General features: G+C 41.6%; 1 protein-coding gene and 1 long non-coding RNA gene across 3 annotated transcripts in view; one reads left to right on the top strand and one right to left on the bottom strand.

Annotated features, from left to right (window-relative positions):
- Positions 1-183: 183 nt before the first annotated feature.
- On the bottom strand, positions 184-10,527 carry LOC147135456 (uncharacterized). The gene is made up of 3 exons (XR_015089819.1): positions 10,009-10,527; positions 9,458-9,549; positions 184-2,119 (listed from the first exon to the last, which is right to left on the bottom strand). It is a non-coding gene; the product is annotated as an uncharacterized LOC147135456 (long non-coding RNA).
- Positions 10,528-12,625: 2,098 nt separating this feature from the next.
- arhgef28a (Rho guanine nucleotide exchange factor (GEF) 28a) overlaps positions 12,626-15,701 on the top strand; it is a 36,974-nt gene continuing 33,898 nt past the window's right edge. The window contains exons 1-7 of one of the 2 annotated variants that reach the window (XM_086053291.1): positions 12,626-12,784; positions 13,561-13,996; positions 14,208-14,285; positions 14,977-15,038; positions 15,114-15,200; positions 15,346-15,421; positions 15,528-15,647. In XM_086053291.1, coding sequence (XP_085909417.1) covers positions 13,646-13,996; positions 14,208-14,285; positions 14,977-15,038; positions 15,114-15,200; positions 15,346-15,421; positions 15,528-15,647 — 774 coding nt within the window. In that variant the 5' untranslated portion in view covers positions 12,626-12,784; positions 13,561-13,645. Of the gene's footprint in view, positions 12,785-13,560; positions 13,997-14,207; positions 14,286-14,976; positions 15,039-15,113; positions 15,201-15,267; positions 15,422-15,527; positions 15,648-15,701 lie in introns of both variants that reach the window. The other variant, XM_086053290.1, reaches the window with a different exon arrangement.

Below are 15,701 nucleotides of genomic sequence, written 5' to 3'. Positions count from 1 at the left end.
TAGAAGATAGCCAGTACATGCTAGAAAATTCCTCTTATGAGGTCTTCAACAATTTTTCATCAATGAGGGCTTGAAATCGAGGGACCATCAACATCAGTAATTTTCTTCAGTAGTAGTCGGAATTGAGAAAAAAAAATGTTTGTCATCAGTAAAAGATAGTCACTACTTGCCAGACATTCCTTAAGTGAGGTCTCCAGAAAATTGTGAACTCTGAAGAAAATTAATGAGCGCATTTGAAACTCGACTGAAAATGAGACTCAATTTCAAAACGTCTGATAAAATGAACAAAATTTTCATTGTGAAACATTTTCCCACATCCTTTCGAGGAATGATTTGGGTCTAATTTAGCATGGCTTGGATATTTTACGGGAGATTGCTGTCATGTTGGATTCAACTAGTACTTGCCATAAAGACTGCAAGGTACAAAAACTGCCTTTTTTTGTGTGCGTATGTACACAAATGAATGTGCAGTGGCCCAAAAGGGACAAAAAAATGTTGTCTGCATTGTTGGCATTGTTGACTTGTCCCATAGACGAACGAGTGCATTAGCGGTGAACAAGAACTTATTTACCATGTTTGAGCCCCAACCTAACACTTGTCCCTCGCTGGATTTGAGCAAATCTTTGGAATCACGAGCAATGTCACATGTTTTTTTTTTTTTTTTGCTCAGTGGGGTTTCCATCCAAACAGGACATCCTGCCATCCAAGGCCTGACACCCACTTCCTCTACCAGCCTCCTCCCCAGCCAAGGCATGCTTGTCTGATCCTGCCCCCCTCCTTACCCAACCTTCCCATTTTACCCTGGTGGTCCCGGCACTTCCCGGGGTAAAGACGAGCTAATTCAAATCGTGTGTGCAGCAGACCCCAGACTAATATTGCGCATATTTAGCTGGGCAGTCTGAGTTGTAATGTCCCTTTAACAGCCTCCCTCCGTGTTTATAACCCCGCCGTACCCTCTTGGATTTTTCCAAATGTTCCTGCGAAAGCGTTGTCCCAGAGTGACTTCATACTCTCTCCCGGCAAAACCCCATAAATATTAGCTGGAGCCCGCTGAATCACACGGGGGCTTGGATGTTTCTTCAACTCGGCTGGAGCCCCGCCAACATTTGCTGACAGCTTGACAGATTTTGTGGAAGCCGAGACGCTAAATGTTTGGAATGTGCTGTATTGGATGTTTCTGGCAGATTCAGACCTCCCTCACAACATGGACGTGGAAAAAAATACAGTAGATTGTTGTCACATATAAATGACAGCCAGTACTTGCCAGAATTTCCTGCAGCTATAGGTTTCCCTAGGTCAAAAACGTAAATACATTACTGCCAGACTATGAAACAATACAGTAGATTGTTTTTCCATGTAGGACACAGCCAGTAGGCGGCACGGTGGTCGACTGGTTAGCACGTCCGCCTCACAGTTCAGAGGTCGTGGGTTCGATCCCGGCTCCGGCCTCCCTGTGTGGAGTTTGCATGTTCTCCCCGTGCCTGCGTGGGTTTTCTCCGGGCACTCCGGTTTCCTCCCACATTCCAAAAACATGCATGGTAAGTTGATTGGATACTCTAAATTGCCCCTAGGTGTGATTGTGAGTGCGGATGTTTGTCTCTGTGTGCCCTGCGATTGGCTGGCAACCAGTTCAGGGTGTCCCCCGCCTACTGCCCAAAGACAGCTGGGATGGGCTCCAGCACGCCCCGCGACCCTTGTGAGGAGAAGCGGTACAGATAATGGATGGATGGATGGATGGACACAGCCAGTACAGCTAAGAGGTCCCACAAAGTCCAGATTAATAGAGTATCATATTTTCTGGACTATACGATGCACCCATTCTATTTAAAAAAATAAAATAAAAATGTAAAAAGCACATATAAGCCGCACCTTTATGTAAGCCGGATCTATCCATGTTGAAAAATTTGAACTGCAACTGTACATGTATGTACCTGAACAGATTCTCTCCTACCAGTGGCTTTTAACACGGCCGCAACTTTGCTGATTAAAACGGAACAGAACCAAGAGAAAATAAAGTACTTATCTTCATTTCACTGCCACTCCAGTTTGTCAGCTCTACTTCCGCATTCCATGTAATTGATAACCTCGCCTGTTGAACTCCTCCAACTGCAGTCACATCCTGTTAATGGAAATAGTATTGTATTGTATTGTAATTCCAGTTAGAGCGCCCTTAGCGGTGGAATAAAAATACACAGAATAGCTGCACCTTTTGTATAAGCCGCATGGTTCAAAAACTGTCTTCTCAAGAGTCCACAAATGTAAATAATGAAGCCCATATGGCAGATTGCTGTCACATGTAGGATACCACCATCACTTGCCAGCAACTTTAACAGCAGTGTAATGATGTCTCTGAGGTCTGAAATGGAATTTTATTCAATTTATGTCCTCATATCACTTTGGGACACTTGTTTTTGTTAATGTTTTTTGCAAAATTTAGCTAGTCTTGGATGTACAAAGTATTTCACCACAGCCGATAGCTCAGAATAGGGAGAATACAGATATTGTTTTCACATGTAGGACACAGTCAGTATTTACCCAAAATTCCTGCAGCTACATTCTCTCTGGTTTGAAAACATTAATTGTCAAACATTTCCCCACATGACATCATTTAGGTTTTTGTATAATTTAGCCTAGACCAACAAAGAATATATGGATATTGTTGTCACGTGTTGGAGATAGCACTTGCCAGAAAAGGCTGAAGAAATGAGGTCTCAAAGCATTTCTTTAGAAATATTTTCTGTTATTTGGGGAGAATTCATGTATACTTTTTTTAGTTTTTTCCTTCTTGGCGATGTCCTGGGGGGATTCAATCTGTGTTGAACTTGGCTGGAACCTGGCCAACGGTTGCTGAAAGCTTGACAGCCAAATGGCGGCTAAAGGCTAAATGTTTTGAATAGCTCTGTTACCATGTCATCAAATACGGGAAGCAAGCCGGTCGGGATGTCCGAGATCATTGTGACGGCTTTTTTAAAAATTGGAAGAAATATTTCAGCTAAACAAGAGTTTCTGCCATACTATATACGTGTGTGTGTATATATATGCGTATATATATGTATATATAGGAAAAAAAGTGTCATATTGCATGCCATAACCCGTACAGTTGAAGATAATTGTTACATGTACAAAGTAGCAAGTACATGCCAGAAATTTCTGCAGCTACAAAGTCTCCAAGATCTTAAAATGTAAACATGCCTTAGTCTAGACATATGAAGAGTATGTGAGATTGTTGTCATTAGAAGGACAAAATGGTGCTTGCCAGAAATTCATGCAGGCCCCATTTTTCAGGGGATTCGGTCTGAAAGAAATCCCCGCCTGCTGTTATACTAGCTGGCTAACTGTTATCATTGTTACCACTGCGCGGTTTCGCATTTAGATGAGTAAAGTATTCCTTGGAATGGGGACAATCGTGGCGCACCTTTATTACATCATTAAATGGAGCCTGGACCATTTGCTTGATAGTATTTACTGTTAGCTTAGACTCAATAGAAAACATTGGAAATCATTTGATCCTCCTTGGAATGCATCCAAATGGATCTCAGAGCTCTTTCTGACAAATTTGTCCCAAGGTCTAAGAGCCACCAAGGTCCTTTCAGGCTGCCAACAAGAAGATTGAGTTTCTGGCCACGCGCAACCCAAGACGCTCAAGCAAGCCGGCACTTTTGTGAATGGACACCACATCAAAAGCAACCACGAGTGTGTTATTGGGGGTGTTCCGGCCGGGGCATCTGTTCCCACTTGTCCTCCGGGACCACCTGATGCAGCAGCAGGTTGGCCACCCGACTATAGTCGCTAATATTGTCAACAACAACACACAGTCCACCGTAGCATACTCACACTGAGAAATGCTTTGTGACAATGCTAACAGTGTCTTTGTGCTAATAGGAGAGTTGTTACAATGCTAACAGGTTTTGCTTTTTGACCACAGATACATATGAACTTGTAAAAATAGTTAGCGGTAGGTATTATTGTAAACGATGAATGGAAGGATGGATAGACGCGCAAAACCTATTTAAATCAGAAAATATGTTTTGATTCAAATCGAATCGAATCATTACATTTTAAAATGTACCATTCTCGAATCGTATCACACCCTGTGTATCGAATCGTCTATCCTGAGGGATGCACACCAGGTATGATGTTCTCATGATTTGTTGTTTACTTGCAAAAGCTACCGCCATACCACAATTAACTGTACTGGAATCCCGATGAATCGAATCGAATCGAATTCGTACACTTGTAAATGCACCATTTTTGAATTGCATTGTACAGCCATACATACATTGTATTGAAAAACGTATCGAATTAAATGTTTTTGATGAGATGCACATCCCTAATACATACAAATATATATGCAGAGCTGGGCATTTTACTAAAAATTGAGTCATCCGTCTGCAGCGTGGGTACCCTTCTGTCGTCCGTCATTCGCCTTTTTTTCCGGGGGCAAAAAAACAGTACCCATCCATAGACCGGTCCGCCTAATTTTAAATGGCCGTCCGTCGGCAAGTCCGACTCACTTTACATGTATATATATGAAAAGAGGAAAAAAATGGAGATGTTTGTTTTTGCTTGATGTGCTTCGTATCGGTTCATCGTTTTGTTCAGGAAATGTCATTCCAACACGGCAATTTGGTTGTGGCGGCGTGAGGTTCGAGACTTGACCTGCACTTGCACATATCAGATTTCCTCCCACCTCTGATGTATATTAAATAAGATCCCAGAGCTGGCGTGTGGGAGTGCGGCGGTCCACCACAGGATGTGAGCAGGGCGCGGCCCGAGGTGGGTGACGCTCTGAGTTGCGAGAAACTTTTCTCGCAGTTCGTGGCTCTCCCGCAACTTAATGAACTTGTTTTGAATTCCTTCGCCCCACGCGCCACGGGAGCGACATTCCGAGCCTTGAAAATAGCGACAGAAACAAAGAAGGGAAGTGATGTGAGTGCAGTTCCTGCCCACTCCCCTCTGGATTTATCTGGATCCTGCAGACTGGACCCCCGCGACCCCCGCACACCCCTTGGCGCCTCCCTCACAGGGATTTGCCACTTTGAATGGAGGCATATCACTTGAGCCAAGATGGTGGACGTCCAAAGGGCCTTATTAAGTACACACACCAAGTTATTGTGTATATGTGTGTGTGGGTTTTTTTTTTTTTAGTTATTCACCTATAACAGAAGCAGAAATATGCATTAATAAAAATAATAACAAACTATGTACTGAATTAATCCAAATCTGTGAATAATACCGTAAATCTGTGCGATATACATATATATATATATAAATGTTTTTTTTTAATTATTATTATTTTATTATTTATTTTTTGGTATTTCTTTCATTTCTACCTGAGATTTTTTTATCATGCATAAAAAGTAGGTTATACTTCAGCACCTGTGGGCAGTAAAGTCACAGGATTGTTTCACATGCTGATCAAATTTAGTCTAACCTAATGATAAATATAAACAGTTAATGATAGTTATTTAACTTATATTAATGGAAGAACGACATAACATGGACGTTTAAGGACGTTTAAGGTTGACTTTCATTTTTTATATTTTTTTATTTTTTTTTATGGTGGGGTGGGGATGTAAGGCAGGAAGCATCATTTAGCTACCGGCTTCAATCTCCAAGAGCAGAACTTCCGCTCGCCGGCTGCTTCCCTGCAACAATAACACACCGGTCAGTGTCAGGAGGAACAAGAGGGGCAACATGAGAGGTGGGATGTACCGGAAGAAGCACAGCCCTGCTGTGAAAATGAGGAAAAAAATAGCAGTGATTGACAATAATGTTTATAATTGCCTATATGAACGGCATAAACCAGACTACCATCTATGATCCCCAAAATGTTTATACAATGTACGTTTTAACAGCCTACAGTAAAGCATAATCAAACAAAATGTAAAGAATTAAGCACTTAGTGTATTGTACTCGGTCTGTTGTATGCACCTTGGTCATCAGGGGGTGTTTAATACAGACAATCATAATCCACGAAAAAAAGAGTTTCACATCTAAGTGATTTGGTAAACTGCAGTAGAAAGATTGGGTGTTATTTTTCGGCGAACAAACAATATATGCCTGTGAGTATTGTTAGATTAGCTTTCTACATGTGTTGCTGCACTGTTTATGTTCAAATATCTGTTGGTTAAAGTCCCAGAACATCAATGCTAGTATCATTAGCCTGTCTAAGGCGTTTTACATTGTGCGTTAGCATTAGAATACCTGACTTTTACAAGTGAAGTGGATTGGCATAATAAAACAAAAATTGTATGAAATTAGTATGTTGAGTCACATACGCAGTAACGGAACAAATTTAACATGTATGTCAAGGCACCACTTCACTCTTAGCATTATGATTGCTATTATTGTTGTTACTGTTATTTGTAGTAGTAGCAGCAGCAGTAGTATTTACAACTTCCTGTATGTCCTGTGATGCATTCAAGGACACCTTAGCTCAGTCGTTTGCTGTTTCCCTGGCCTCTCCCCCTTCCCTTCCCCAACCATCACAAGTTTGAAATGGTAAGCTCCCCCGACCAAAAAAAAAAAAAAAAAAAAAAAAACCACGGCGGCCCATCCGTCTTCCTAGCCAGACTGTCAGACCACAATCACAAAGTTATCAGGTTTAAAAATGACCCTACGACTCCTCTTCCCAGATCAGATTACGTCATGTGACCAGGTGGGACGCATTAAAGCACCTGCACACTGAGACGCAGGGCGTGTGTGTGCGTGCGTGTGTGTGTGTGGGTGTGTGTGTGTGTGTGTGTGTGTGTGTGTGTTGCGGGGGGTTCAAGGGGAGTCACGTTGGTGAGAACAAACAGCCAGAAGATGTTTGAACGCAACCTCTTATCAGCATTTGCTCTGTTAGACGTCTGCGATGTTTGCGAGCCCTTGTCTGCTATTTGTGCGTGTGTGCAACTGTGTGCGTGTATGTTTGTATGTTGGGGGAGGGGTCAGGGGTCAAAGTGCACAAGAGGGGGAGGCTGTTCAAATGAAGTTGAATGAAAAGGATTCCCACACTGACACGATGGCGTCAGACACCTTTCGCTCGTCTTTTATCCCTCCGGAGCTGAACATCAAATTGAAAAAAGACAAACTTTTTCAAAGGTTCCTGTTCTCACTCTCTCACTGTCAACAAATGGGAGACTTTTATATAACATCACTTTAAGGAAAGGAAAGTTCTCAGAATAAGACCTTGAATGTGCTTGCTTAAAGCTGTTTGTCAGTCCCAGTTGAAGGTCACTGTAAAACTAACGCATAAAATTAAAGCGAATCAAACATTGTATTTTTAAACATACAACATGTTCACCCGAACCATAAAATTGAATTTCATTTAGTAAAAGTCTGCTACCTTAATGCTACAATATAATGTGAAACACCATAGACAGGCTAATTGAAATTAGCATAGATGTTACGGTAAAAATTGAATCTAATAAAAGTCTGCTAGCTTAATGCTACAAAATAAGGTGCAACACCATAGACAGGCTAATTGAAATTAGCATAGATGTTACGGTAATTCTGGAGCAGCAACACATACAAGCAGAGCATACTGCAGTACTCACAGGACTATAATCTCTCTGCTCTGCAGCAATAACAATGATGAGAGCACCCAACTCTAAAATGATTATTATTATTATTATTATAATTATTATTGTTATTATTATTATTTTGGTTATTATTAAACTGTAGAGAAATCCGCCCCTCCCACGCCCTACCCACCCATTGCAGGTGTCCCGCTATTTCCCAGATTTTCTTTTTTTTCTGCCTCACATTTCTTTTGGGTGTAATTCCACTATCGACCACGGTATACACATACTGTACCGGTGTATAAGGAGCTCAAACAATTGACTGCGATGTAGTGCGGGGAGAGGGGTTTCACTGTTTTTCTTTTTGCGCATGCTCCTAATAAAAGTCAACAATAGCGTTACAGTTGAGCATCACGCGAGCGCCCGCTGTAAGTTATAAAAGCAAATATTTGCGGGGTATGTAGCAATAACGCTGGCTATTAATAACGGCACGCTAACATTTCTTTGGCTGAATGCGGTTAGCCAGCGATCGGTCATCGCTCGGCATGATTGATTGGCTCCCAGGAACTGGGCGCCTCGGCTTGAGATTGAGTGAGTGTTTCATAATGGTGATGAATGAACGCCTCCCCCTCGCTAACTTTGTGTTTTCATTAAAGCTCCACTTGAAAAAGTCTTCTGGGGAACTTTTCTCTGCTTTTTCTCATAAATGCATTTACCGTGCTTGAGTTTATTGGGAGCTGCTGTGTATGATAATGTTGGCTGCTGGGAGTTGTTTTGATACAGTGTATTTTTTTTAATTTGTTTTGGGGTTTTTTTGTTTGTGGCATTGGTACATCTTCAACCCTCCAGCAGCCCTTTCACTTTTAACAGTGTGTGTTGATGCAGACTCTCTACTTTTTATCATCCAAAAAAATGTAAAAATTATGAAAATATATTACAGTATTCTATGAAAACCAGCTCTGTCATCAAAAAGGCACTTAGAACTATTTTTTTTAATTTGTTGACATCACAAGTAGCATTTTTTTCCCCTTCACATTTTCTTCTTTTTCATCAGTTTAGACCAATCTTATAATCTTTGAATTTTCTTTAAAGTATTTTTTAAATTATAATTTTCCTACCACTGAATTCTCCAACATGTTTGTATACAATGTCTTTTCACCTGCAATGTGCAACTGTGTGAATTTTCACAAGGTGACCAAACAATTAAACTCACGTGCCTTTCACACAGAACCCAAAAAAGCAGGATTTCACCATATACTATGTGTGCAGTTTCATACAGAAGCCTGCATCCCGCCTCCCTTATGCAGCCATTCTGCTAAATAGTTGCACCAAAGCCATATACTGTAAGAAGGGTTGTCATTTTTCTACCAGTGCCTTTCACACAAAACCCAGCAAATTGGCATGCTATTACAACTGCCTGCAGTCTCACACAGTGACACGCTATCTGGCGTTCACTTCTAGCCTCATTACCGCACACCTCCAGCAAAATTGTCGCATCAGAGCCATATAAGTAGGGTCCAGCACTTTTCACACAGAACCCAGCAAAGCAGGATTATATTGTGGCGATATGAATTTTCCCACAGCAAACACAGAATCCCACATTTAAATAAATTATATGCAACACAACCGGGCAGAAGTACATAGCTGCCATCCATTACTCTGTTGCCTTTGTGCCCCCCACCCCCACCCTCTCTCTTTCCATGTCGGTGCCTTTCATACGGAACGGCTCGGTTTGACCCCCTCAAATCTCCTTTTCGGCCCAAGAGACCTCAACTGCGCTGTCATCACTGAAAAGGAAGACAGGGGGAGGGAGGAGTGTTCCCAAGCAAGCAAGGCAGAATTAAAGTCGCCCGTAAAAAGGAAAATATTTGCGCTCAGTGAGAGTCGTACACTGTCCAACTTCAACAGTTGTTTTGTTTATGTGATTGCCTGCAGTTAGTCTTTCTTACCGCACTTGATGAGCGTGAAGTGCATGGAGACTCTTCACCAGCAGGCCAGCTTGAGTGCAGCAGCACATCTTGCGTAAGCGTTCACTCACTTTCTGGAGAAAAAAGAAAATCCAAAGAACAAAATATTCAAGCCTCACGACACGTTCACTCTCACTCTGTCCTCACTAAAGTCTCCAAAAAGGACTTCAGCTAGTAAGAGCTTAGTTATCTCGTAGTAAAAAAATGTTGGGTTTAGGTCTATTATTGTTTTTAAAGTTCTCTTAGCTTGGATTCTAAATTTGCGTATGCACTTAAAAGAAAAAATAAACTAATAATGCAATGCTGATATATTTGGAGTTTTACACGTTTCCAGTGTGACAATTTACTGTAAATCGCACAACGGTAGCAATTTAAAAAATATAGTGTATATGTAAAACATGAAACGTGAGATTACATAATCAACAAAGACAAAAAAAAAAACATGTAATGAATAAATATGAACCATGCTCTTTTAAACAATTTGGAGTCTCTGGACAAGGGTTAAAAAAAATAAGTTGAATGAGCATGTTCACCTGTTTTGGGTTTGACTGCGTCGCCGATGTCCTTAAAGGCCGCCAAACCCCTGCTGAGTCGCAGGAAACATTTGGAAACCATAAAAGTGTGCTTTTGTGCTCAAAATGCATGAGCCTGATGTGGGTAGGGAGGCACATAAAAATGGAGGACACCCCCCCCCAGCTCCCAGCAATGGCAACTTTGATGTCAAAGCGAGGTTGTCTTTTCTTTTAGGCACGCTTGGTTGAAAACAACAACAAAGTCCCATATACAATCCCATATGTGGTGCAGGTCAGTTTAGATGCCATATTTCCTCGAATAACGGCCTCCTCTCTTAACATACAGGGAATTCAAAACTTTGTGAAGTACTCACATACCGCATGATCCGGAGCACATCAACAAGTTTGAAGTTCAAGATTTGCTTCACTGCGAACAATTAAGAGCCCCACCCCAAATCAACACCTCATTTTTCCCCTCAGAAAAATAACTACCATGTAAGGCTACTAACAGTGATTTCCTTAGATTGTAATATGTACAGTATGTTTGAACATGTACACTGTATTTTTCATACTTTCTTTCTTGTCTCAAATCATAGTTTCTTGTCTCAAAACATAGTTTACGCTATAATAGATGCCTTGTCTCCATTAATGATTTGGGGGAAAATAATCCAATAATCCTTAAAAGATGCCACATTTTCCCCAGTAGGAAATAATAAAAAAATACTGCTCCAGGTAGATGGCTGCAATTACTTTTATTGTGGCGTAATATGGATTATTTCAACTAGTTTCCTCAAGGATTGGCCTCTGTTATAATAAACACCCTGCCTCAATTAATTGGGACAAACAATCACAGCATCCTCAGAGGAAATAAAGACAGGGGGTGTTACTAAATGGCTGTAATTGATTTTATTGTGCTGTAGTGTTATTTTACTTCATTTCCAACATTGCCTCTTCTGTAATAGCCGCCCCGCCCCAATTAACTGGGACAAATAAACGCTGCATCCCCAGAGGAAACAGGCGGTGCTAGTAGGTGGCTGTAATTCCCTTTATTGCATTAGCGTTGCCTCTGCTTTAATAAATGCCTTGTCATGATTTATTAGCAGGTGCATCATCAAGTTGGAAAAACTTTTCACCTCACCCCAAACAGACATTTATTTCCTTTTTGCCCCTCAGGAAAATGACTAACCGGTGGGTGGTGTTACCAGGTGGCTGCAATTACCTTTATTGCAATATATTTTATTTTACTCTGTTTCCTTAAATAGTGTCCACTGCAATAATAGATGCCGTACCTCAGTTAATGTATTGGAATAAACAATCGCCTCACCCTGAATAGATGCCTCCTTTTCGCCCTTAGCAAATATAAACAGGTGGGCTACCAGGTGGCTGTGGTAATTGCTTTAATCGAAATACATATCATTTTATCACATTTCCTCAAATAATAGCTCCGCCATGATGAAATAATGTTATTGGTATTTTTATAAAGATAAAAATAGTACATAGCATGATGCATTTTATAAGATTATTAAAGAAATGATCTTGTACATATAACACCCTCCAGCCTAACATGTGTTACCTGTAATGAATCCCTGTCCTCTGCAGTTGAGTCAATAAACAGGTCCCCCAAGGCCAGTTTATGAAGGATCAATCGGAAAGTCACCAAGTGTACAAACTAATAAACCCTGTCCTTGTATATGACATTACATTTTCCCAGATGTCCATTTGTCAGTCTTATTATTATTATTGATAGTAGTATGGTTTTGTTTTATGACCATTGTAGATCATTATGTCTCGAGCCGTTCTTGAAAAAGGGAGTGTAGTCTTAAACCTGCTCCATATGAAAAACAACTTTGAATTCAATTCTTTTAGAATACAAATAGTGGCTTGCGTCTTTACTTTATGTAGAGGGAGGACCAAAAGTAGATTAAGTATACAATTTCTAAACGGCCTTGCTCGTTTTTTAGTCCAAAACAAAGGCAGTGGATTGTTAAGCATTTTGGACATGCTGGTATGTACAGAAAGAAGGAAAGGAGAACGGGAGGGAAGAAAGTGAAGAAAGGCAAAAAAAAGGAAGGGAGCAAAGGGATGAAAAGATGGAAAAATGGAACGGAGAAATGTAAAAAAGGAGTTGTAAGGAAAGGATGGATGTAAGGACGCCAGAATCTCAAGCATCTCTGAGGGACGGAAGAGAGGAATGAATGAAGGAAAGAAAGAAGGACGGAAGACAAGAGGAAGGAAGGAATGAAGGAAGGAAGGAGGGAACGAAGTAACGAAGGTAGGAAGGAAGGAACGAACGAACGAAGGAAGGAAGGAAGGTTGGTAGAAGGTATAAAAGTAGGTTTCAGCAAAGGAAGGAAGGAATATAAGTATGACAAGTATGTAGCCAAGGAAGGACTGAAGCAAGAATGCAAGAATAGCAAGCAACTCAGGGGGAAGACGGCAAGAAAGGAACACGGTCAGAATGGAAAATATCCCATGGGGAAAAAAACTGTAAATATAATAAATTGGAAAAAGAACGAGTGGAAAATATCAGTAAAAAGTAAATGATCTACTTTTTACTGATTGATTTTTGAATTGTCGATGACTCACGTGAGTTGGTGACACGTCCTGGGTTACCATGGTGACCCGCTTCCAAAAGGTGGGGGCGGAGCTTCCAGCAAACTCCAGTACATCGTAAGAACGAGAACACTTGGTCGCAAACTGCCCAAATATCTAACTAGTGGCCAAGTTTTACAGCAATGCCAACACGCCAGACCGACTCATAAACACCCAAACAGTTTTAGTGGATCAACTACAGTCGGTAAGCTGCTGTCTATAAAACATAAATAATATGTTTTTTAAAAAAAGAAGCCAAAAACCTTACGTACCACTTGGGCGTTTTAGCTAACTGTTAGCTGAACACCTCATCCAAAAGTGTCACTCGTTTCCTAAAAAGTTTTAACACAACTATTTTTTGAAAAAATAAAGAAATAAAGAAAAGTACATTAGCGCTTTATGTACAGTACAAAAAACTGTAAATACCAATTGTTCTGTTAAAGTCCTCGTTTGTGAGACAGATACGATGTTGTTATGTTCATAAAATGGAGGAGAGTGCAAAATGTCCGCTCTGTATTTAGCGCATGTCTTGTCTATTTTGAGCACTTTATTCCTTCATTTACCTTGCCGTGATTATTAAATAAAGTATATGTATGTCTGTATTTGTGTGCTTAACCTACCACCGGTGTCTAGTCTATGTGACGTCACGCTTTCGTCTCCGCATTTTCAATGGAATTGCTCGCTACTCGTTGCATCATGTTATGCATTTTGTACTTATATGAGTCAGTATTGCACTGTGAAGTCCCTCTAAAATGAACTAAAATAAGCTACGGAGATGGTCTTTACATTTTTTTTTCCTGTTATGTGCACATGAAGAGTTACATCCACAACTTGGATCTTAATGTTTATTTCTGTTTGTTTATACATATTTGTAAATTGAGTTTTGGGATTAATCTATCTATCTATCTATCTATCTATCTATCTATCTATCTATCCATCTATCTATCTATCTATCTATCTATCTATCTATCTATCTATCAGTCTGTCTGTCTGTCTATCTAATGTGTGTGTATGTGTGTGACAGCAGGAGGCCAGAATTAGGGCACGGTAGATCATCAGGGCACTGATGGAGAAGCTCAGGGAAGAGTTTGAGCAGATAGTAGGCGAGCTTGAGTGGCAGGATGTTGCCGACACTCTGCAAGAGTTGTGCTCCAACATCATGTGCGACCCAACCAACACTCCCCCTCTACACCCTCCCAACCACCACCTGCCCTCAAACCCCCCTCCATCTCCCATGTACACCGGGATGTCGTTCGACGCCCGCCCTCAGCCGGCCCGCTTCCCTCCGCGGTTGCCGTTTGTCCCGCACACCCAGTTTGTGCCTCATCCCAGTATGAGATACGGGCCGCAGTTTAACCCATACCTCATGCACCCCTTTCACCTCAGCCGCCAGGCGGGGGCTCCTTTCCGTCTCCAGGTAAGTGGATGACAAGGAGTCAGGAGCAGAGAAATCATAAATAGGATTTATGAAGCAGGCGATGGGTTAGACTTGTAACCACTTGCAACAGAAATGGTCCACACCATTCAATTAAAATACAATCAGTTCTGATTTGATGAATATAAACTTGTAATAAATACATAACCTAGATTTGGAAATTTTAATTAACACACTTTCCCTCTACCTGCAGTCCTTACCATGCCAGATGACGCCACAGGTCGTCCACAGCCAGCCGTCCTTCAGCTTCCCAACTGCCCCACCACAGCCGGTACACACACACACCCCGTCCATCGTCAGTGTTAAGAGTGTTGAGTCACAGATCCAAACTTCATCTATCAGCAATATGAGACATTTAATGTTTTCATGTTTGCATACAAATAGACAAATACTTGGGTCGGAATGCTTGCCCACACATCATGTGTGAAACTAATCAATCAAGTAAATGTTATCTAACCTAATCAAAACAGGACATGCTGTATAACCAGCAGTTAAAAATATTCTTGGTCCTTGGGGTATTTGGACAAAAGCATGCCACAAAGACAATTAAGACACATGGGAACTGTTAAAAGTTTTGGGGAAAACAATGCTTGAAGTGTAAGTTTAGTCTAAAATGTTCTTGCAGTCGTCAAAGTCCATGACCAAATCCATAAAACAGGTGAGCCGTGACATTTGCAAGACGAGCCTGAGGGCACTTTGACGTCAATTTCAGTTGACAGCAGGACCTCAGGTGGATTAATCTGCTTGATTCTTTTTCAACCAACCCAATATTAATCAGAATACCATATTTAGACTAGGAGGGGCATACTATTGCAAAGAACATTTTTGATATGACTTCCACCAATAGACTTCTCTGTCAAGAGTAGCAGCATGAAGTCAGATGCTACAGAAATGCTTTCAAAAGGCAGACGTTGACATCTAGTGGACTTGTGATAACCACTGCAGCTTTTTTGTGTCTCCAGAAAAAAAGTCTGCCAGTGGTGCCGCTGCCTGAAGGCGCCACGCTGCACGCCGTTGGGATGCTGTGAGTTGCGCATACGCAAACACACACACTTGCAACACCTGTGTGCTAGATGTTCACTTCCCGTTTGCATCATAGGAATGGGGAAGTGTTGTACGCGGCGGTGGACGCCTCTCAGGCCGCACCTCCTCCTCTTCCTCCCGTGACATCCACCTGCTCCTCCAGGTAAGACTTACCATATCCCAATAAGAGCCTTTTTCTACATTTGACACATTCTTTTTTGGTTCTTTAGTCATAAAAGGAAGTGCAAGCGGCGACGCAAGCCGGCCACAGTCAAAAAGCCGCCAAACGCCTTCATGTGCTTTCTCAGAGAACGCCGACCAGCATTGAAGAGCCAGTTGGAGCATAAGGACAGCGTGGCTGTCAACAAGTTTCTGGCACAGCTGGTGAGTCTGTTGTTAGGCCGAACAATTAACCCAATTCAAATCGACATCGCAACGCAGTAGAATGCAATTTTCAATGATCAACTTTCTTTTAATTTTGTGTTCGCAGTGGACATCTCTGAGCAAGGAGCAGCAGGCTAAATACTACGAGCAGGCCTACGTGGAGAAGAAGCTGCACGAGCAGATGTCGTCCGACGGCTCCAGCAGCAGCAACAACGACGACGACGTTGTGCGTCCACGTTCCCGTCGAGAACCCGGCGATTGGCCTGGCCTTTCCGCTGTC

Source organism: Filicampus tigris, chromosome 15 (genome assembly GCF_054856515.1).
Source record: "Filicampus tigris isolate MCC_2025a chromosome 15, RoL_Ftig_1.0, whole genome shotgun sequence".
In the NCBI taxonomy this organism is placed as follows: Eukaryota; Metazoa; Chordata; class Actinopteri; order Syngnathiformes; family Syngnathidae; genus Filicampus; species Filicampus tigris.
Note: the sequence above shows the minus strand (reverse complement) of the source record. Positions and strands in the feature narration are given on the sequence as shown.